This window comes from Gopherus flavomarginatus, chromosome 8, assembly GCF_025201925.1.
Source record: "Gopherus flavomarginatus isolate rGopFla2 chromosome 8, rGopFla2.mat.asm, whole genome shotgun sequence".
In the NCBI taxonomy this organism is placed as follows: Eukaryota; Metazoa; Chordata; order Testudines; family Testudinidae; genus Gopherus; species Gopherus flavomarginatus.
In genome coordinates this window covers 82,592,387-82,615,083 of record NC_066624.1, presented here as the reverse complement: position 1 = coordinate 82,615,083, position 22,697 = coordinate 82,592,387, and the positions used below count along the sequence as shown (strand labels likewise).

General features: G+C 42.1%; 1 protein-coding gene across 1 annotated transcript in view; it reads left to right on the top strand.

The window, feature by feature from the left end:
• The window catches only part of SLC9A9 (solute carrier family 9 member A9), a 364,826-nt gene extending 348,041 nt beyond the window's left edge, over nucleotides 1-16,785 (top strand). The window contains exons 15-16 of the mRNA XM_050965939.1: nucleotides 15,140-15,245; nucleotides 15,675-16,785. Coding sequence (XP_050821896.1) covers nucleotides 15,140-15,245; nucleotides 15,675-15,896 — 328 coding nt within the window. The 3' untranslated portion in view covers nucleotides 15,897-16,785. The remainder of the gene's footprint in view (nucleotides 1-15,139; nucleotides 15,246-15,674) is intronic.
• Nucleotides 16,786-22,697: the final 5,912 nt, after the last annotated feature.

Sequence of the window (22,697 nt, the reverse complement as noted above, 5' to 3'; positions counted from 1 at the left end):
TTTGTTCACAGACAACAGTTTTACTTCTGTTGCCAAACCTTCACTTATTTAAAAATGAAAACTCCCCAGTAAAGGCTATGCAATAGAAAGCAAAACAGAGCAATGTGGCATGGTAAAATGTTATCTGTGACCTGCATGTCAACCTCAGGACCAAAGAATAATTATTCTGAGACTGTCAGATGCTAGGGATGGAATCTGAACATAATACATTTCAGCAGAGTGTGGATGTGGGGGCTAAGTTGTCTTGGTTGACTCAGTGCTCAGAGTGGCTCTGAGCTGCAAGAACAATTAAAAATAGGGCTCTTCCTGACAAGCAATCCTTATTTTTATAGATCCATCCTGGGTTCTCTGAAAATGACATATGGGGATCTCAGGTGGCGTCAGGTCCAGGTGGTATAACAGTACTGCACTCTTCCATATTACCCTTTGACAGAGGGCTGCCTTACAGTTGTAAGAAATGATCTGTAGTCATTCTTTTCTTGCAGGAAAAGTTTTCTGCTTGCCTCACAAGATAAGATAATGTTCCAAAGAGATGCTCCTTTCAAATAAAGTTATGATGTCCAAGCAGATGCCTGCAATTAAATTTTTCCATGTGTAGTGTGACCGTATAGCTCGTCTTGGCCGGGACAGTCCCTTTTTTAAGCACTGTTATGGCCGTCCCAACTTCTTTGGCAAAAGTGAACATTCTGCAATTGTTTGCCATTTAAAACTGCTGGTTATTGATTAATTTTTCTTTATTCATCTTGGTCCCAATCTGAGAAATGAAATCAGTATTGATATAAATCTGTATCACTAATAGCCCTACATTGAGCAGACTTTAAAATTGTTTGCAGATACAGTGTAAGAGTTATACCAGACAGATAATATTTTGGCATTCTTAATCCAATATATAGTGATAATACAGTCATTTGCAATGGAAACGTGTTTAAATAACCAATTCACCTGGATCATATAAAGGTTTATATCTATTTACAATAATACCATTAGCCTTCAAAAAGCTACATGAGTTAATTTAAGAGTCAGAGAATGAAGAGTCTTATGCATTGGAACTAACTCAGGAGTCTGCCTCTTAGGACACAGGGAAAGTAGGTACCTCATATTCCCTGATAAAATGGCAACGGTGCTCCAGTACTGGAAGACTTTTCCAACAGGTCTATGGTCAGATGACTACAGAGGGAGCCTGGATAGAAAAACTGTGCTCCAGTCTCCAGGTGCAGATAAGGATCAGATACCATAGTGATAGGCACTGGACCTAGATAAATTATTAACATGTGGCAATCTGCATGAAAAACAGTGGAGTCCTAAAATCTTCCAATATTGTAAAATGTGACACAGAGCAGGAATTCAACAGTTCTGAGGATTAGTAACATTTAAGTCATCACTATCTGATGGCTTGTTTGATGGACTTTTCTCCTTGAGATGCATGTGAAAGGCATTGCTTTCATCAAGTATAGATACATGTGATCACAAACAAATATCAGGGAATAAAATCTTAGCTGAACATTTTCAAACAAGCAAAGAGTTTCATTTCCAGTTTGCAGTGAACATTTGGGTCAGTTCTTATTTCCCAACCAGTGGGATGATTCCTATAAAAACTGGGTTTAATTTGGAGGCAGACAAGAGAGCATTAGATGCATTCCCTGGTTTCACTCAGGTCCTTTCAATGTGTACACACAACAACACTGTCAATACTCGGTTAGTCAAAGGAATAATCATCATTTAAAAATCAAAGTACCATTTGTGTCACTTTTAAAGGGGCTCAAAGCACATGTCAGCTGAACTCTTACACTAATGAAGCAACAGTAAATCATCATGACAAATTGAAGGTTTAATGTAAGAGTGAAATTACAGAATGATTCATTACCTTCCTTTCCTGTCCTTTCCTTTTCCACAGCCAGCAGAGTAGCTGCTGCAGCTAATGTCAAGCTGCTGGCATCATTCCATTGCTTCTACACCCACACACCCTGCTGATACTCACACACTTGATTCAAGGAATTTTATTTTTCAGTGATAAAATCTTATTATGAAGCACAGCTTAATTTGCTGTCTAGGGACTGTATTTAATGAAAAGGTATAACCGGGTCACATTTGTTTGTGCTAATATTTTTCAGGGGGTTTAATGGAAAGTGAATCTTGCCATCTTCCCAACAGATTGGTTTAGGATTAAGTTATTTGCATTCACAGAATGTAAAAGTGTGATGAATGAAGTGAATTTAGGAGCATATTCTCCACTCAGTAAGCACATATGACTGATATTGGTGCTACAGGAAGTTCACAATGAAAGGGCATAGAGCCCTTTATCCATAATTGTTTGTGTTTTCACAAAACTCAGCCTAATTAAGGCTGGTGTCTCTTTCAACCTTGCCACTCAAAAGCAAAGAATTAATCACAATTAAAAAAAAAAACAATGAAGAAGAATGGTCCCTCTCAGGTCTCTGCCCCATCCCTTAGCCCCCAATCCGATGGATAAGAGCGATGTAAATTAGTCATAGTTAACATTAGTGGCTGGGCTTTTCAGCAGGAGCTACTGAAGTGTGCTGCACTTTTGAAAATCAGGCAACTTCTTTAGGTGAATAGCTATTATGTAAGAGCCTATTCAGAACCCACGTTGGAAAATCCATTTTCTACAGGTAACCATTTCCTACAGGTATTTGTAATCAAAACCAAAGAGAACTAAAGAGAGAACTATGTTTACAAGTTCTCAGAAACAGAACAGTTTGTAAACTAATCTAGTGACTGAAGGAAGGAAATGGGAAGCAGGAATCATGGCTTTGGTATTTGCTTGCCATGTAGGTAAGTCACAACCTCTGTTCTTCAGCTTACCCTTCCATAAAACAAGGATACTAATGTGGTATTTAACCTGCTTCCGGGATGTTGTGAAGTTTATTTGTATTTGTAAAGCACTTTGAGGTACTCCTATGAAATGCATGATAGAAATGCAAAGTAGGATAATATTTTACAATTTCTCCATTTAGAAAAAAATCTGCTGGTCTGGGTTGGTGTTTGTCACCATAATGTCTGACTACTTATATAAAAAAACATATAATGTATTGCATACAATGGAAGTTTTCTGAAGTAAAATTAGTGTTGTGACTAGAGACTTGAGATAGACCCAGGCCAGTTGGGTACAGCAGAATAGCAGAAGGCAGATATACTGGCCACTGGATTAACAGTTTTCTGACCAGAGCAGGGGCTGCTCCAGGCTAATGAGAACACCTGACTCTAATTAACCTGCAAAGAGTCAGGTGAGGCCATTAAGTTAATGTGACCACCTGACTCTAATTAAGGCCCTGCTGATACTATAAAAAGGGCTCACTCCAGTCAGGCAGAGGAAAGCCAGGGAGCCAGAGGAGAGGAAGTGTGGCTGAAGGGCTGGTTAATGAAGAGACCCTCAAACCATCGTTAAGGTGCCCTAAGGTAAAGATGAAGAAGGGAGACGCAGGAGAGCTGTGAGGAAGTGGACCAGGGAAATGTAACTCTGGCAGTGAAAGGTTGGCTGCCAACAGCTGCTACCATTAGGGTCCCTGGGCCAGAACCCGGAGTAGAGGGCGGGCCCGGGTTCCCCCCAACCCACCACTACAGGAACATCTCCTGGGACGGGACAGGCCCCTATCAGGACAAGAGGGTAAACTGTTCTGAAATAAGCTCCCAGGGACAACAGAGACTGTGGGAGTTCTCTCACCAACCTCCTTGCGGGCCTATGATGAAAAGGGCTCAGTAGACTGTAACCCTGGCCCTAGAGAGAGAAGGGCTACATGGAGGGTCACAGTGAGCCACTGAGGCTAGCATAAACCGCCTAGAAGTGCAGGACCCACGGGAGCAAGGTCAGAGCTCTGCCACAGACTGGACAAACCAATCTGGATAAAATAAGAACAGACACAAACAACTAAGATTTTAACTTTAAACACAGTTGAACTTTAAAATCATTTGTTAACTTATTTCCTGTTTCTTTTGATTTTCACATGCTTTTCCACTTCTTGTCTCTGGAATTTAGGAGCATATTCTCCATTCAATGAGCACAGATAACTGGTATTGATGCTATTACCCTGGCTGAAAGTACAGTGCACCTGCTGTACTGATATAATTTCATTTTTCCCCTATGGAATTACTTCTGATTTGCCCTGGTATAAGTGAGAGGAGAATCAGGTTTGTGCGTTTATGCCTCTGGATACCATGAGCAACATTGCTCTTGTTGTGTATTCAGCCTGACCCGAAGCAGGAATTACAGGAAACACCATGGGAACCCTGTTCTTCCAAGATTTCAAATCCTATTTTTTTAAGTTCTCTCTAAGTCTTCTGTAAAATCCATCTCCTCTGTATCTAAGAATTTCCCAGACAAAGTGGGCCTGCATACTGAGGCCCATAGTGGATTTCATGGATTATTCTGCTCTTTATCCTCCCAAGTTCTCAGCAGCTCAGTGTGGGTTGTTGGTGATTTTTACATATGAAAATCTACCAGTTATTGTGGGAAAGTTTCATCGTTAAGGGGATTTTTCAGTGTGTTCTAAAGGCAGCCAGACTCTGGATCATTCTAGTCTCCTCTGGTAGCCACTTCCACATCTGAGCCCAGTCAACTAGCAACGCTTTATATCCAACTCTTGAGTCCTTTGTCCTGGGCTGCTGCCTTAACAGATTCTGGATTGCTGATGGAGTTGGAGCCTGACTTTCAACAGAAAACCAAGTTGTTGACTAAATGAAGTTTTTTTTTCCACAAAGAAGTGTCTGCTTTTACAGAAAATTTTGATTTTTCAGTGAAAAACAAAAACATCTCAAAACTGACACATTTCTAGCTGAAAAATGTAACATTTCCATTTGTAAATGCTCCGGTTGGGAGTTTAGGTGCCTCGTGCTCCTCTTCTCCTCTGTAGGCATCTCCAGGGCCCAGCAAGAGGGGAGAACATGATCTATTATAGGAGATGTAGTCCAACAAGGACCTCAGCCCATAAAAGAGAATGAGAGCATGAGGTACCCACACTGCAAGACCCCTGAGGCATTACAGCAGCATTTTACAAGTAACATCTTTGGGGTTTCAATCATAGGTTTTTAGTTTTCAGACAAAACATTTTGGTTTCCAATTTTTTTCCCTAAAAGTAGAAAATTTCCATGGAAAATTCTAACAAAAATATTTTTTTAACCTTTTGAAATTTGTAATTGAAAATTTTAATGAAAAAAAATTTCTGACCAGTTCTAGTCTTGACAGATTTAGATTTTTTTTAAAAAAAAAAAATCAGGACTTGAAACTAATTTGGAGCCAGTGAGGGGACTGGAGTACACTGGTGATGTACTCACAACAACCTGCACCATTGCAGCAGGTTGTCACATTCTGTTACAAATTACTTCCTGATACAGAGAATTATCATCATCTAGTGTGATGGTAACAAGAATGTGGATCATAGTGAACATTTATGCCTGTGTGGGTATGCCCACAAAGTGGGACGGGTTCCCTTACTGATGCTCTCAGGAAGAGTTAATTTATCTTTTGAAAAAAGTTGTGGTGGTGATGTCACAGCTCTGAAGGTCGTGCTGCTGGCCAGTATAAATGTTATTGTTTGGAGAAGGAGGCTGTTCCCAAGTGCTTCTTCCCCTAGGATTGAGGAAAGGCAGTTTGGGCACCACTCCCAGTGGTAGTGCTGACAGCAGTTCCATTCATTTGGATAAAGGTTCAGACATATATTTGAAGTTGGAACATTGAAGTGAACTTGTGACTCTTCACCCATGACTAATTTACCTAGCCAATGTACAGTGCTTCCCTTGTGCATTCTAGTGTGTAAGGGCAAGATATTCTAATTACATGTGTGCATGTGGAGGGAGCAGCATACTGGAATCAAAATCCTCAGTCTGGATCTCAGAGTTGATTTTTCCAATGTCAGAAAGAAGAGGAAATGGTCCATTGCCCTAATTGCACCACTTGTGTATGTTAGATGCAGGAACAGAAACAAAACTAATTTAAAATCTTTGTAAATGGTTTACCCAAAGCAAACTCTATGACATCCTAAATGAGTTAAGTGTTCTCTCCGTTCTGTTGTTGACAAACTGGAAGCTAATGATCATAATTGAGCACGAAGGCAACAGAGCATTTTCAGACTCATTCAGAAAATGCAGATTCACAAAGATAATGAAAGATTTATTTCATTGGTATAGAACAGAGAGGAGCTTAGAGGATGTGCTTTCAAAAATGTTACTGAACTAAGTCAAGCAGAGCAAAATAACCAGAAGATAGACAGACATTAGCAAATGTAGTCACCCAGGCATAACACGTGACAACTGGCCACACAAGAAAGGAAGAAATACCAAGACAAATTGTTCTAAAAACCAAGCTAAGATTAAAGATGATACATTCTTAAGTACAGAATGTACCCTATCTCCAGGGGGAAATAACTATACTTAGCACTTCTATAGGATTCCTAGCTTCAAAGGGCTTTTCAGATGTTAACTAATTAATTCATAGAGTCATCGAGTTTAAGTTTAAAGCCAAAAGAGACCATTATATCATCTAGTCTGACTTCCTCTATAACAGAGCCATTAGATTTCACAGTTACCTCTGTATTGAGCCCAATAACTTGTGTTTGGCTAAAGCATGTTGTTGAGAAAGGCATCCAGTCTTAATCTGAAGACATCAAGAGATGAAGAATCCACCACTACCCGTGGTAGTTGTTCCAGTGGTTAATCACCCTGACTGTTAAAAGGTTGTTCATCTTTCATTTGAATTTGTCCGGCTTCAGCTTCCAATCATTGATTCTTGTTACCCCTTTCTCCGCTAGATTCAAGAGCCTTTTTTTTAGTACCATGTTTTTTCTGCCTATGAAGTATTGATCAAGTCACCTCCAATCTTCTTTTCAATAAAATAAACAGATTAAGTTCTTTAACTCTCACTGTAAGGCATTTTCTCCATCCCTTCAACCATATTTGTGGCTCTTTTCTGTATCATCTCCAATTTCTTAATATCCTTGTTAAAATGTGGACACCAAAACTGTGTGCATTATTATAGTATCATTCTCACTAATGCTATGTACAGGGGTAAAGTCACCTCTCTACTTCTATTCGCTAATCCCATTTATATATTCAAAGGCTACATTAGCATATCATTGGGAGTTTGTCCTCTCTAAGACCCCTCAGTCCTTTTGAGTCATTGTTTTCCAGGATACCGTTCCCCATTCTGTAGATATTCGTTCCTAGATGTATAACTTGCATTGGCTATATTAAAACACATTTTCTTTCAACAGGCCCAGTTTACCAAGTGATCCAGATTGCACTGAGTGACTGCCCAGTCCACATAATAATTTACCACTCCTCTCGTCTTTGTGTCTTCCATAGTATTATTGCAATGATTTTATATTTACTTCCAGATTGGTATTTCCTTTCTCTGCTTTTCTTTCTCACTCTTGTAGTATAATTTGACTTTAGTCTTTCATTTGTCTAGTCCTCTAGTACATTTAGTTCTGTGCTGTCTAAGTCAACATGTCGAAGCAAATTTTCTTTGCATTTCAGTGTTAAAGAAAATTCAACAAAACCCCCAAATCATAACTACTACCCATAGCAGGTAGATTTAGAAGCAAGTCTTTAAAGTACCAAACAAGCTTTCTGTGGTGTTTTCTGAATATTGTTTTAATGGCCAAGTCAAAGGATTTCAAAAGGATTACTATCAGCTAATAAATAATAGATAGCCATTGGCACCTAACATGCAGAGTATTAATGAACATGCAGTGACCTAGCAATAGTGCTATATGCTGTAGTACAGGAAACCTACAGCTGAGTCAGTTGCTGTCTCAATCACAAAATCCCTGAGCTAGCAGGGGCCTGGGGCACTGTGGAGCAGGCATTCACTAGCATGAAGGGACTATTTTACACTGCTCCCTGTGAGGAACTGCATAATTGTGATGCATCTGGCCAATAGAGGTAGTTTATATGGGCTCCCAAGTGAATGATCCAGTCCTCAGTCAGAAAGATGCTGGCTGCATCACAGTATATGTATTTCCAAGCCAATTCTGGGGGACAAATCCAAATAATCTGTTTTGTAACCAAGTTTTCACTCCCTAACAAACTCTCAGGATAGTTGAAGTTTACTCACAAGGACTCCTATAATTAGCAGGGATTGTTTCATATACCTACTTCTATTCCAAAGAACTGCCTGGTGAACCGCTTCCTCATCCTTGAAGATACGTGCCTTGAGAGGCCAAGTTTCAGTTCTCAGTTGCTCTTTATCTGTCCTCTGCACTGCTGCATTCTGATTCTCCCAGATTTGCTCTACCTATTCAATTAAGAGGAAGAAAGAAGTGAGATCAGTCAAATTATCTATGGTCCTCGTCTAGGTACATGCCTGCTCCCCATCTTGCAGGTCCCACCTAAAGGCCAAGGACAATCAAAATCATTCAGAAGAGCAGGGGGAGGGCTCATGTGTTATATTTACAGATGAGATGATCTGGTGGTCCCAGGGCCATCCTTAGGATTTATGGGACCCTATGCAGTATTATTAAACTGGTGCCCCTATGCCTAACAGCAGCATGGGCTCACATGTGTATTTTAGATAAGGGTGGTCTTTTGAAGGATTTATTTAAAAAACTATATGTCTGAAGATCCAAGCATTTAAGGCTAAAGATGAATATTCAGATTGTGTATCTAAAAATCTATGCAAGGATTTTTTAGAGATGTGATTTTATAATCTTCAGCAACACACTAATGAAATATTTTAAAGCAAATTTTAAATTAAGGTCCTGTAGACTAATATGTTCTGAGTAAATATTACAATAATGCACAACTTTTTTTGTCAGTAAATTCAGAAACTGACAGTATATACCTGGGAGTTGGCAAATGCCTTGTTAAATGGCTTCATTACCACTTGAATGGCTCTTTAACAGTTTCAATGTTGTCAAAGGTCTGGCAGGCTGGAAGGCCTTTTCACTTTTAAGTACTAGATCCCCTCTGGAGGAAGTCTCACCAGGTTGCAGCAGCCAGCTGTGGGGAAAACCTGCAGGAAGGGTCAGAACAGGGATAGGAAGAGGCATGGGGGTGGACACTAAGACCCAGGGGTGCCCCAAATTTTTGGGTCCCCTAAGCAGCCAGATATGCTATGTATGCCTAAGGACGGCCCTGGGTGGTTGCTTCTGGCCCTAAACTCTATAACTATGACTCAGAATCTGCCTAACTTTTGCATCAGCCTGTGGAGCTGTCTAAGAATGTTGGATGAAGGAAGCAGCACCATTCTAAACATGTCTACCCTGCAGACAAAGGAACTTGGGAAGTTAGTGTGCCTCCAAGAGGCAAAATCCCCACCTCAGTATCCCCTAGGGTAGTGCAGTACCATATATTCAGGGCTATTGCTAAATGTCACAATCTAATCTAATGGTTCAACAGGCAGATTCTTGGGGACTGTTATGGCAACACCTTAGCCATTGGATTTGAAATTGGCGAACCCATTCCTATGCAAAAGAGAACAGGTGACTGAATAGAGTCATTATGAAGTTTCAAGGGGAAAAAGATTAAGAGATGAGTCTGAATCAAAATGATGGAACTGAACCCTTCCAGACCTGGCACTTTGAAATCTGGATGATAGTCTAAACCTTCCCAAATTTTAGGATTTCAGATCTGACCCACTATGTGGGAGTTTTGACCTGCAAGCTGGGATTTGAAATCAGGTCTGGATTGGGGTTTGGTCCAGGCACATCTGGTAAGAAGAATAAACAAAAGCCATGTTCATCGTGATGATATAAATTTCCTAAATAGATCACATTTATGAAATGACTGTACAGTTCATGTGCCATTTCTATGGTTTGTATTATGAATCACTCATGATTGGACCCCTGATAGCTGACCTCTCTATCAACAATGGAACACTGAGAATGAAAAATCCTTGTGCTCATTCAAGCTGAACTGTACTTTTCCACTATCTCTATTAATGTCTGCATTGGTACATGCGTGCAGTGTATTGCACCAATAAACAGAAGATAAAGATGCTAAATTAAAACAAAAATGTCTTTCAGAATCTCTTTTTTCAAAATCCATCATTGGAAACATAATGAACTGTGATACACGAGGTAGGCAGGAATTAAGAAATTGTCTTACACTCTTTGAATCCGATGCCTGACTAATATCTACATCTCCAATAGCATGTTGAAATAATCCATTACAAAAAATTACCATGGCATTTTACACTTTAATCAGACACAGCAATAACCACATTACAGAAGCACTGAATTTACTGTACTGTGGCAGACTCGTCTAGTGCCCTCCCGCAGTAGCCGGAGGCTTATGTTTTAGACATAAAGGAAAGAAAATAGCTCAAGTACATCTTCTTGGGTGGGCAGTTCTGTACACAGGGAGAAGGGGTCCTTTCTTGACCTCTGCAGGTAGCCTGAAGGATGAGATGAGGCAGCCCCTGTTATCTTGCACAACTGTAAATGTTGCTGTGTTTATGAGATTATCCTTCCCTTATGAAAAAACTTGCTACAATATTTGACTCCATGACCTAGTCAGGCCATGAATGTCACAGGCTAACTATATGCTATCTAATGGCGTACATCCTTTTATTTGCTCTAAATTGAGTGCTGCTTAATATTGTTGTGTTCACATGTTCTCTTGTTATGGGACAGTTTAAAAGGAAAGATGTTCTCACTATGTCCTTCATAATTTGGAACACTGCACATCTGCACAATTAGGTCCCCTTTAAATCTTCTTCCTTCCAGGCTAAATCATACTGTTTTTACCGTCTGTTGTCCTGCCATACTTCTGACTCAAGCCATATAACTAACGTGCACACTACAGAAATCTTTGCTTTTTCCCCTACATGGCTTTCAGGCCTTCCCTTTGCTCGCCTCACCCTGCCCTTAGCAGCCACCCACAGCATACTTCTCTCTATTTTTTCTGTTAGCATAATGAGAGAGCCATGCTATGCAGCACCCGGCAGAGAAAAGACAGATGGAGCTCAGAGTTCTGGAGGCCTTTCAAATGGAATGCTTATTTCCTGGCAGTCCAGGGATTAACAGAAAAGCCCTCTGTCCTATGGTGGGAGAGGTGGGGTAAGGAATCCCATCCTTTAAGAGGAAGGAGTGGAAGGAAGAGGACACCCAATGCTATATTTTCTTAAGATAGCAGTAGTTCCTATGCTGAACAAACAGCAGATTGTAGGGCTCTTTCAGCACAGAAATTCAGTTTTAAACTGCCTCTGGTTCCAAACCAGACTTTCCATTGTGCCCTTCTGAGTTTTAAGCACCGAGTGTTAGCATAGAGAGGTTTGTGCTTTTAATTCCCAGCAGTGCAGCCATTGCTATTATCCCTCTTTAGTGAAAATCTTGTTTTTGCTTGGACCTCTGCCATGCTTCATTTTCATCTCTTTTCCTTAGCTGTGAAAATTCAGTACTTCTGAACAAATTCAGTCCAAAATATTGATGGTGCCCACCAACCCATCCTGAGCATCCCTCAGCAGCTCCTACGTATAGTTTAAATATTCCTTCTGAAAGCTATTTGTTTTAATTGCCAGCGGGCTGGTTCGCTCATGGGTAGGATAGAGCCCATCCCCATGCAGGAAGGCACCAACAAAAAGCAGAATTTTCCAGTGCCCAATGGATTTGGAGCCCTTCTTTCTACATCACCTTCTCAAACCCACAAGAGATTTGTTGGTTTTCTAATTAGAGGATTCTGTGTGTAACAGGGGTCGCACTTCTGAAAAGGCTACAGGAGAGGCTCTAGACATAAACTTTCTATTTAGCAGTCTAAGTTCAGGATGCTCATCTCCATTGCTAAGATTAAAAATTCAGTAAACAAAGATCAGAATCTGGCCCTCAAGGCAATATCAGAGAGGTCCTGGAACCTGTAATTTATGAAATATGTACCACAGTCGTGGATTCCTTCTCATCACTGTTTTACAGTGCTGATTATCTTCTTCATGGCATCTGATATCTGAAGTAAAGTCACTGCTTGGTTCTCATGGTACTTACCAAAAAAAGAAATGTGTACAATTGTAATAATTAAATCTCCTACCATCATGCCCTGACCCACTCAACATAGGCAGGTCCCCGTCCTCTGAAGAGAATTCCTTGCTACAAGTAATAGAAGGAAAATTTTCTCTAAAAACTTCCCTTTCCTTTCTGGGACACATCCGCCATGTAGGTATTCATACCCCCAGAGGTCACTGGCTATCGCCTCTCCAGCTTAGGTGGGCACACACAGGCGCTCATAGAACAGTGACCAAACAGTCCCAGTCAGCTGTTGACAGCAGCTCAGCCATGCACCAGCTCTCAGCCACATGCTCAGCACAAAGTATGTTGGTTTATAAGTGACACACTCACACACACAGAAATACACACACACACATTCAGAATGGAACAGCTTCTTCTCTAGCTCTGCATAAACCATATATCAAAATTGCTTTCTTTGCCAAAGTGAAAATCTAACAAGGAACTGAGATAACTTGTACTTAAGGAAACCACATTTCTGAACATGTAGGAATGATATCTTTCTCTTTGCATGTCTCTTACTAGTGTTTCCTCATCGATTATAAAAGAGAAAGCCTATGCTTTTATCTCAGTTCTGTGACATAATCATAACTTACAAAGTCTGCTTTAAATAGGAGTCTTAACAAAAGAGACACTGTAGACTAAAAAGCTGCAAACCAGAAACATTAGAGACACTGCAAAAGAGCAAAGCAAAGCTCCAGGGAGTGTTGACAGTCACTTCCACGGATTTGTGCCTCTGACATAAATTTCATTATATAATGCAGCAATGTCTTGCATATGAAATGCCACACTATTAACCAATGTATGTTTACAGCCTGGCTTGCCTTTGCCACGGAACACTGCACTTTTCCTGGAAAATGACTGAAAGAGGATTTGAATGGTATGAAAAAGAGTTCCATATTTTATGGGGTGTTTTAATAATAACTGTTGCATAAAATGATACTTCTTTGTCTTTGGGGAACCGTGTTTGCCTTGAGGCCTAGAATCGTCACTCTTTGATAAGGGAAAAAGTGAAGCTCTCCCTCTGGCCATATACAGGATTTGTAGGGCTCTGCTGGAAATAATGTTCCTAATAGGATTAAGGTGTACCCTGACACCGTTTCCATACAAGCATTCCTTTGTTAGTCTCAAAAGCCACTTAATGTTGGTTACATCCAAAATATACACATATCCATATACACATATATTCTAACCCTAGAAACAATACAGATATGGAGTATACTTCAAACAGGTTCAGGCCCAGGAGACACACCTCCATCATGGCGTGACTCCAGAGGGGTACAATAAAGCTCCGACAAAGCACCCTTACCAATTCTACCCTAACCAATACAAGTTAAACACAAACAACTTTTCTTTCTCATAATTTCATTTGTTTTAATCATAGGCTGTGGGCCTATCACTCATGCTAAAGTCCAAACTCAATTTAAAACCATAGTTCAATCTGGCCTAATGTGGGCCTGTATTTCTACAGGCCCCATGGGAGCTGTCCAGCAGGTATTTCAGAGCTGCAACCACCTTTTCTAGCTCCAAGGATTTTGCTGTTGTAGGCAAAATATAAATTACCTCTCAAAGTCTACAGTCAATCACACAATAAACAAGGGCATTCAAATTGTTACTATGCTTCACAACATGGCTTCTCAGAACATCCTCGTGAGGACAGAACTCAGATCGTCCTACTAAAGGAAGAAGATTAACATTTTAAAAAAAATCCTAGCCATCCCCTTCCTTTGAGGTTCCAATGTTGATTTTCCATCTCTTGATATATTCAAATCAAGACTAGATGCCTTTTTGGCATATATGGTTTAGCCGAACAAGTTAGATGGGGGTAACTGGGTTAAATTCTACAACCTGTGATATACAGGACAGCAGACCAAATGATTGAATGGGTCATTCTGGTCTTAAAAATCAATTAATATATGACTACATCTCTAAGTCTGCTTTATTCAGCCTATAAGTTCTTCAGAATATAGACTGCCTGTGCTTTGTGTGTTATACACTGTGGAACACCCTATAAGCATTAAACAGGTAACTAATGGAGTTGAAGCAGCAAAGAGTCCTGTGGCATCTTATAGACTAACAGACATATTGGAGCATGAGCTTTCATGGGTGAATACCCACTTCGTCGGATGCATGTGGCACTGCAAGAGTTAACCTAAACACATTTTGTCACTAGTTTGTTCAGTACTTCCATGATACTGCTATAGAGCTCATGGACAGTAGCCTTACATCTGTTTCTTTTATTTTCCTTTCCCTTCCTTTCCTAGAAGCTTTAACAAAAGAAAATAGCTAGCAATCCAGAAGAGGAGATTTTCCTCAGCAGAGAAAATAGCCTATAACTGGCTTCCCATAAAACAGTGAAAATTACACTGTGAGCAAAAGTAGCAGAGGAGATAAGTCAACCTGTAGTGCTCTTGGGAAAATCTTTAGTGGCAGATATAAGGACAATATAATTGCTGAAGATGAGCAGGTTTTTCTTTTATCTCAATAAAGCACTTTTGGATGAAAAGATTGGAAAGACAGGAGCAATACAATAGAAAACGCCTGTTACAATCTTATTTACATAATTTTATATAAAGGAGCATTGATGTATGAAGTGTAAAATGAATGTGCTGAATACTGAAAATAAAGCATTACAGAAAACAAATTCTGCTTACTCCCCAGCTGTAAAGAAGCTTAATGTTTGATTAAATACATTTGCCTGGGGAAGAGAGGCACTGAGTTTATAAAAAGGCTGAGTGTGCCATTTCAATATGACAGAAAACTCCCTGTCACTGGCTCTTCTATGCAATGTGGCTCACGCAGCTGAATCTTAAATTGTTTTGTATATTCTTTTGCATAGGAAAGATTTTCACAATATCACAGACATTAGCTGAAAATGCTAAACATGGAGCTCTTCTTGTACGTTTCCCCTCTTCCCATTCCCTCTTGTCTCATGTATGTCATGGCGTGTCTAGCTAAGCTAGTATGGTGCCATATTTGACAAGCTCTCAATGGCTTTGTAGACACACTAATCTAAAGTAGATGATGGCTGAATGTATGGACTGGTGGATGCTAAACACAAGCCATCGCCTAGATTTCCATTTACTTCCATGATTATCTTCTGCTTTATTATAAAATTATCTATTTTAATAGAGAAACTTGTTAGCATCAAGATACATATTATTGGAGACATTCCTTGACAGACTTCACAGATATCTGAAACCCATTTTAACCCACGCTGGTCCACCGCTTACAACAACATTACCTGAATGGTGTAATCCCATTGCCAGACTGCTAACCAGCCCTAGAGCATATGGCGTAAGTATATATATTGTGTGTGCATTAAACTTTGTGAATAGCATTTAGAACCTGATCTAAAGCCCACTGTAGTTAATGGAAGCGTTTACATGATTTCAATGGGCTTTGGATCAAGCCTTTAACAAGACTAGAAACTATATGGCCGTAGTGTCATAGGGGTGAAAAAGTACGGCCACATTTTCAGAAGTGGCTACTGATTATTAGTGCGGTGCGTTTTTGGGTGGCCTAAGGTCTGGTTTCCAATGATACGCAGAAGCAGGAGACTGTAGGCAGCCACTTGCTTCAAATTGATAAAAAATCAAAGTGAGATCACTGTAATTAATAGTTGATATTAATCATCGACACTGAAAATATTAAAATGGAATCCCATCAGGCTTGTTTCTGGGCAGTTGTCACTGATTAGGGTCCCTTTTCCTTTTTAAAACACAGGAGCAGCTGAAGGACGATGACATGGACTGTATCGTGAATAACGATGAACTGACTGTAAATTATGAAGACGCCAATCCTGCTCCAGTGCCGGCACAGGCCAGAATAGTCTCACCCCAGACTCCAGGCAAGGAAAACATTCATGAAGGAGACCTTGGATTAGGAGGATGTGAACTCCAGCTTGAGCACACTCCAGCAGACACCCAGTTGAATTCACTGGCATGAGCAGTGCAAATGTAATCACAAGAAATGCACGGAACATGAAGGAATACAAGCCAAACATATGAGGCAGTGTTGGTAAGAAGCTAGAAAATGTATTAAAAGCATATATTGAAGAGAATCAAAACCTTGTCAAATGTATCTTCTGGTGCCTGAAGAAATGAGGATTTATCATCATCATCGTCATCCATATATGCTATACAACTACATTTAATGTTTTGACAGTGGCAATTTTTATTAATGAAATTGAAGGCACCGTCTGCTACAGGCATATTACAGATGCACTCACAGTGTCGATTGTACTTCACGCGCACATAAACACACAGACTTCTGAATGTTGTTCTCTTTGTTAATTAATTCAGCTGAGGAGGAGAGATATTTGATTAACACGATCATGCTCAGATGATCATAGAACTTTGTAATAAGTTGCTCCTGGGCAGACATATCACCCATGGGACAGGTGGAAATTTCTTTTGTACAAATGCAAACTTTGGGCAGCTACTTACTCTTTACAAATGTTTAAGACTCCCACTTAATGCTTATAGCATTTGGCATTTTCTAGACAGTCAGTCCAATGGATGCTTCAGCAAAAATAAGTTTCACCCCCGAACTGCAGAGGGTTAATTCAGAACACAAAAACTGGGCATTGCTATATTAGTTGTTCAAGCTAAATAAATCAATAATGGAACTTTTTATTATTATTTTGATTGATCATGATCACTATGGAATACAGCAATTACACTTATCCCACAATGCATTTGTTGCTAGAGCTTGGCAATAGGTTTTTATACACAGCTTGTGTGCTTGGAACAATTTATGTTTTTGTGTAAAAACATTCACAGTTTGTATTTTGATTTTAGCTTCTTTTGGGGCTGGGTTTTATTTTGTTTGGGGTGTGTGTGTGTGTGTGTGTGTGTGTGTGTGTGTGTGTGTGTGTGTGTTAAGACACACACACACACAAGTTCTGCAAAAGAGTTTACTTTTTAAGATAAGATTTTTCAAAGCGACGTGTGCATAATCACACGTTTATATTTGGCACTTAGCTATTACAGTGATAAGTAAGATAGTAAAACCTAGATAGACAAATGAGAGAAAGATTTAGGTATTGTAATACCAGCTGTGTCTGCATAAATTCAGCATATGAATTCACACATGGTCAGTCACGCACTGTAATAACCTTAATCCCAGATTTGGACCTTAGCGTCCAAAATATGGGGGTTAGCATGAAAACCTCCAAGCTTAGTTACCAGCTTGGACCTGGTACCTGCTGCCACCACCCAAAAAATTAGAGTGTTTTGGGGCACTCTGGTCCCCCTGAAAAACCTTTCCTGGGGACCCCAAGACCCAAATCCCTTGAGTCTCACAACAAAGGGAAATAATCCTTTTTCCCTTCCCCCCTCCAGGTGCTCCTGGAGAGATACACAGACACAAGTTCTGTGAATCCAAACAGAGTGAATCTCCCTCTCTGTTCCCAATCCTGGAAACAAAAAGTACTTTCCTATTCCCCCAGAGGGAATGCAAAGTCAGGCTAGCAATCCAACACACAAATCTCCCCTTGATTTCTTCCTCCCACCAATTCCCTGGTGAGTACAGACTCAATTTCCCTGAAGTAAAGAAAAACTCCAACAGGTCTTAAAAGAAAGCTTTATATAAAAAGAAAGAAAAATAAGTACAAATGTTCTCTCTGTATATAGATGATACAACACAGGGTCAATTGCTTAAAAGAATATTGAATAAACAGCCTTATTCAAAAAGAATCCAAATCAAAGCACTCCAGCACTTATATTCATGCAAATACCAAAGAAAAGAAACCATATAACTTACTATCTGATCTCTTTGTCCTTACACTTGGAAACAGAAGACTAGAAAGTAGAACTACTTCTCCAAAGCTCAGAGAAAGCAGGCAGACGGAAAACAAAGACCTTAGACACTCAATTCCCTCCACCCAAAGTTGAAAAAATCCGGTTTCCTGATTGGTCCTCTGGTCAGGTGCTTCAGGTGAAAGAGACATTAACCCTTAGCTATCTGTTTATGACACGCCCCCCAAATTGCAGACAGTGGGGAAGCTCACTGGCGGCGATTTCCTTCTAGAACTTGAAAATAAACAGATTAATACAACACATACACCTTTACATATACTCCTAAGTATATAACTAACAGACTTCTACATTTTAAGAACACTTTTTAACTACTGAATTATGGGAAACTCTCACGGGAGAGTGCATCAGCAACTTTATTAGAAGCTCCTGTGATGTGTTGAATTTCAAAATCAAAATCTTGGAGAGCTAAACTCCAACGAAGAAGTTTCTTGTTGTTCCCCTTGGCAGTATGAAGCCACTTTAGTGCAGCATGGTCAGTTTGTAGTTGGAACCGCCGTCCCCAAACATATGGGCGTAGCTTTTCCAGGGCGTACACAATGGCATAGCATTCCTTTTCACTGACTGACCAGTGACTTTCCCTCTCAGACAGTTTCTTGCTGAGAAACACGACAGGATGGAAGTTGTGATCTGTTGCTTCCTGCATGAGCACTGCTCCTATACCACGCTCAGATGCATCTGTGGTTACTAGGAATGGCTTGTCAAAATCCGGGGCCCTGAGCACAGGGTCAGACATGAGCGTTGCCTTAAGTTGGGTAAAGGCCTTTTGACACTCATCAGTCCACTTAACTGCATTTGGCTGGGTCTTTTTGGTCAGGTCGGTCAGTGGGGCAGCGATTTGGCTGTAGTGTGGTACAAATCGCCTGTAGTATCCGGCCAAGCCTAAGAAGGATTGGACCTGTTTCTTTGACCTTGGGACAGGCCACTTTTGGATAGCATCCACCTTGGCCTGTAGGGGGTTTATGGTTCCTCGACCGACCTGGTGCCCCAGGTAAGTCACTCTGTTTTGGCCTATTTGACACTTTTTGGCCTTAACAGTTAGTCCTGCCTGCCTGATGCGCTCAAAGACCTTTTCCAGGTGTAGTAGGTGTTCGGGCCAGGAGTCTGAAAAAATGGCCACATCATCGAGGTAGGCAACTGCAAATTCTCCCAGTCCAGCTAGTAGACCATCTACCAGCCTCTGGAAGGTGGCGGGTGCATTTCGAAGGCCGAAAGGAAGGACATTGAATTCATACACCCCCGCATGGGTGACGAATGCTGACCTCTCCTTGGCAGGTTCATCTAGCGGTACTTGCCAGTACCCCTTGGTTAAGTCTATTGTAGAGATGAACTGGGCACGTCCCAACTTTTCCAATAGCTCATCGGTACGTGGCATTGGATAGTTGTCCGGACGAGTTACAGCATTTAGCTTACGGTAGTCCACGCAAAAGCGTATTTCCCCATCTGGTTTGGGTACCAGAACCACTGGAGATGCCCATGCACTGGTAGATGAGCGGATTATACCCATCTGTAGCATGTTTTGGATCTCCCGTTCTATAGCAGCTTGGGCATGAGGAGACACTCGGTAGGGTGGGGTTCTGATTGGGTGAGCATTACCTGTATCAATGGAGTGGTATGCCCGTTCAGTCCGTCCTGGGGTGGCTGAGAACAATGGGGCGAAGCTAGTGCACAGCTCCTTGATTTGCTGCCGCTGCAGACGTTCCAGAGTGGTTGAGAGGTTCACCTCTTCCACGCCACCGTCTTTTTTCCCGTCGTAGTAGACACCGTCAGGCCACTCAGCATCCTCTCCCTGGACTGTAAACTGACAAACCTGTAAGTCTCTGGAATAGAAAGGCTTTAGAGAATTAACATGGTACACTTTAGGCTTTAGTGAGGAATTGGGAAATGCTATGAGGTAGTTTACAGCTCCCAGGCGCTCTTGGACCGTGAATGGCCCTTCCCATGAGGCTTCCATCTTATGGGCCTGTTGCGCCTTCAAGACCATAACCTGGTCTCCTACCTTGAAGGACCGATCTCTGGCATGTCTGTCATACCAGGCCTTTTGCTCTTCTTGAGCATCCTGTAGGTTCTCTCTAGCAAGGGCTAAAGAGTGTCGGAGGGTGCTTTGTAGGTTGCTTACAAAGTCCAGAATGTTAGTTCCTGGAGAAGGCGTAAACCCCTCCCATTGCTGCTTCACCAACTGTAATGGCCCCTTAACCTCGTGACCATACACAAGTTCAAATGGTGAAAACCCTAAACTGGGATGTGGTACAGCCCTGTAGGCAAACAGCAACTGCTGCAACACTAGGTCCCAATTATTGGAGAATTCGTTGATGAATTTTCGTATCATGGCCCCCAAAGTTCCATTGAACCTTTCCACCAGGCCATTGGTTTGATGGTGGTATGGGGTGGCAACCAAGTGATTCACCCCATGAGTTTCCCACAGTTTTTCCATGGTCCCTGCCAGGAAATTAGACCCTGAATCTGTAAGGATGTCAGAGGGCCAACCTACCCTGGCAAAGATGTCTGTTAGGGCCAGGCACACAGTGTTAGCCCTGGTGTTGCCTAGAGCGACTGCTTCTGGCCATCGGGTAGCAAAGTCCACTAAAGTCAGTATGTACTGCTTTCCTCTGGGCGTCTTTTTTGGGAAAGGGCCCAGAATATCCACAGCTACTCGCTGAAATGGGACCTCAATTATGGGGAGTGGCTGGAGAGGGGCCTTGACCTGGTCTTGAGGCTTTCCCACTCTTTGGCATACCTCACAAGACCGGACATACTTGGCAACGTCCTTGCCCATCCCCTCCCAGTGGAAGGACTTCCCCAACCGGTCTTTGGTTCTGTTCACCCCAGCATGGCCACTGGGATGATCATGGGCTAAGCTTAAGAGCTTCTCCCGGTACTTAGTTGGAACCACCAACTGTTTTTGCGGCTGCCATTCTTCCCGGTGTCCACCAGAAAGAATTTCCTTGTATAAAAGTCCTTGGTCTATAACAAACCGGGATCGATTAGAAGAGCTGAGAGGCGGTGGGGTGCTCCGTGCCGCCGCCCAAGCTTTCTGAAGGCTGTCATCTGCTTCCTGCTCAGTCTGGAACTGTTCCCTTGAGGCTGGGGTCACCAGTTCTTCCTCAGACTGTGGACTTGGGCTTGGTCCCTCTGGAAGCGATGTAGGTGATGGGGTTGTTTCCGTTGCTGGTGAACCGCTCTCCGCTGGTGCACCTGAGGGTATTTCAGGCTCTGGCTGAGCCTTTTGGGTATGGCTGTCTGTTGCTTCTGCCAGTTTTGGCTCGCTGGCGCCCTCTGGCGTTGAGTTTGAAGATGGGGTTGCAATGGCTGGTGCTGGTTGCTGTTCCAGTTCCGGGCCTGGGACTGGAGGTGCTGTGGCTGTTTCAGTGGTTGGCATGGAATCCGGGTCCACTACCTCTGTCTGGGTCTCTGGTAACACAGACGGGGCCTCTGTGGACGGCTCAGGAACAGGAATGGGTCTGGAAGCTTGCCTGGTTTGGCTACGTGTAACCATTCCCACTCTCTTGGCCCGCCTCACCTGGTTGGCCAAGTCTTCCCCCAGTAGCATGGGGATAGGATAATTGTCATAGACTGCAAAAGTCCACATTCCTGACCAGCCTTTGTACTGGACAGGCAGTTGAGCTGTAGGCAAGTCTACAGCTTGTGACATGAAGGGGTAAATTGTAACTTTGGCCTTTGGGTTGATGAATTTGGGGTCAACGAAGGATTGGTGGATAGCTGACACTTGTGCCCCCGTGTCTCTCCACGCAGTAACCTTCTTTCCGCCCACTCTCAAATTTTCCCTTCGCTCCAAGGGTATTTGAGAGGCATCCGGGCCTGGGGATCTTTGGTGTGATGGTGGTGTAATGAATTGCACTCGCATGGTGTTCTTGGGACACTTGGCCTTGATATGTCCCAGTTCATTACACTTAAAGCATCTTCCATCTGATGGGTCACTGGGCCGAGGTGAGTTACTGGAGACTGGTGAGGTTGAAGGGTAGGGTATCTGTGGCTTTACTTGGGTGGTATGTGGGGTCTTTGGCTGTCCTCGGTTGTAGGGTTTATGGTCTGTGTGCCCCCTGGGGTAATCGTTCCCCTTGACAGTAGCTTTCTTGCTTTCTGCCAGTTCCATCCATTTGGCTCCAATCTCCCCCGCCTCAGCGATATTCTTGGGGTTTCCATCTTGTATGTACCGTGTGATGTCTTCAGGAACACCATCCAAGAACTGCTCCATTTGTATGAGGAGGTTCAGTTCTTCCAAGGTTTGAATGTTGTTTCCTGTTAGCCAGGCCTCATAGTTTTTTGCAATGTAGTAGGCGTGTTTGGGAAATGACACCTCTGGTTTCCACTTTTGGGTTCTGAAGCGCCGACGGGCATGATCTGGGGTTATCCCCATCCTGTATCTGGCCTTGGTTAGGAAAAGTTTATAGTCATTCATTTGGTGCTTAGGCATTTCAGCTGCCACCTCTGCTAAAGGTCCACTGAGCTGTGACCTCAATTCTACCATGTACTGGTCTTCGGGAATGCTGTACCCAAGACAGGCTCTTTCAAAATTTTCCAAGAAGGCCTCGGTGTCATCACCTGCCTTGTAGGTGGGAAATTTTCTGTGCTGTGGAGCAATATTTGGTGCCGGGTTGTTAGGGTTGGCTGGCACAGGCAGCCCAGCTTTTGCCAACTCCAGTTCATGTTTTCTCTGTTTTTCCTTCTCTTCATTCTCTTTTTGTTGTTTTTCCATTTCTCGGTGGTGGGCCGCCTCCTCTTCTTCTTGCTTCCTTCTGTGGGCCAACTCATCTTCTGCTTGTTTCCTTCGGTAGGCCATCTCTTCTTCTTCTAGTTTTCTTTTGTGTGCTGCCTCTTTGATCTGTTCTTCTCTTTCTTTCATCTCCATCTCTTTTTGTTTTATTTCCAGTTGTCGCCTGTGTTCAGCTTCTTTGATTTGTTCTTCGGC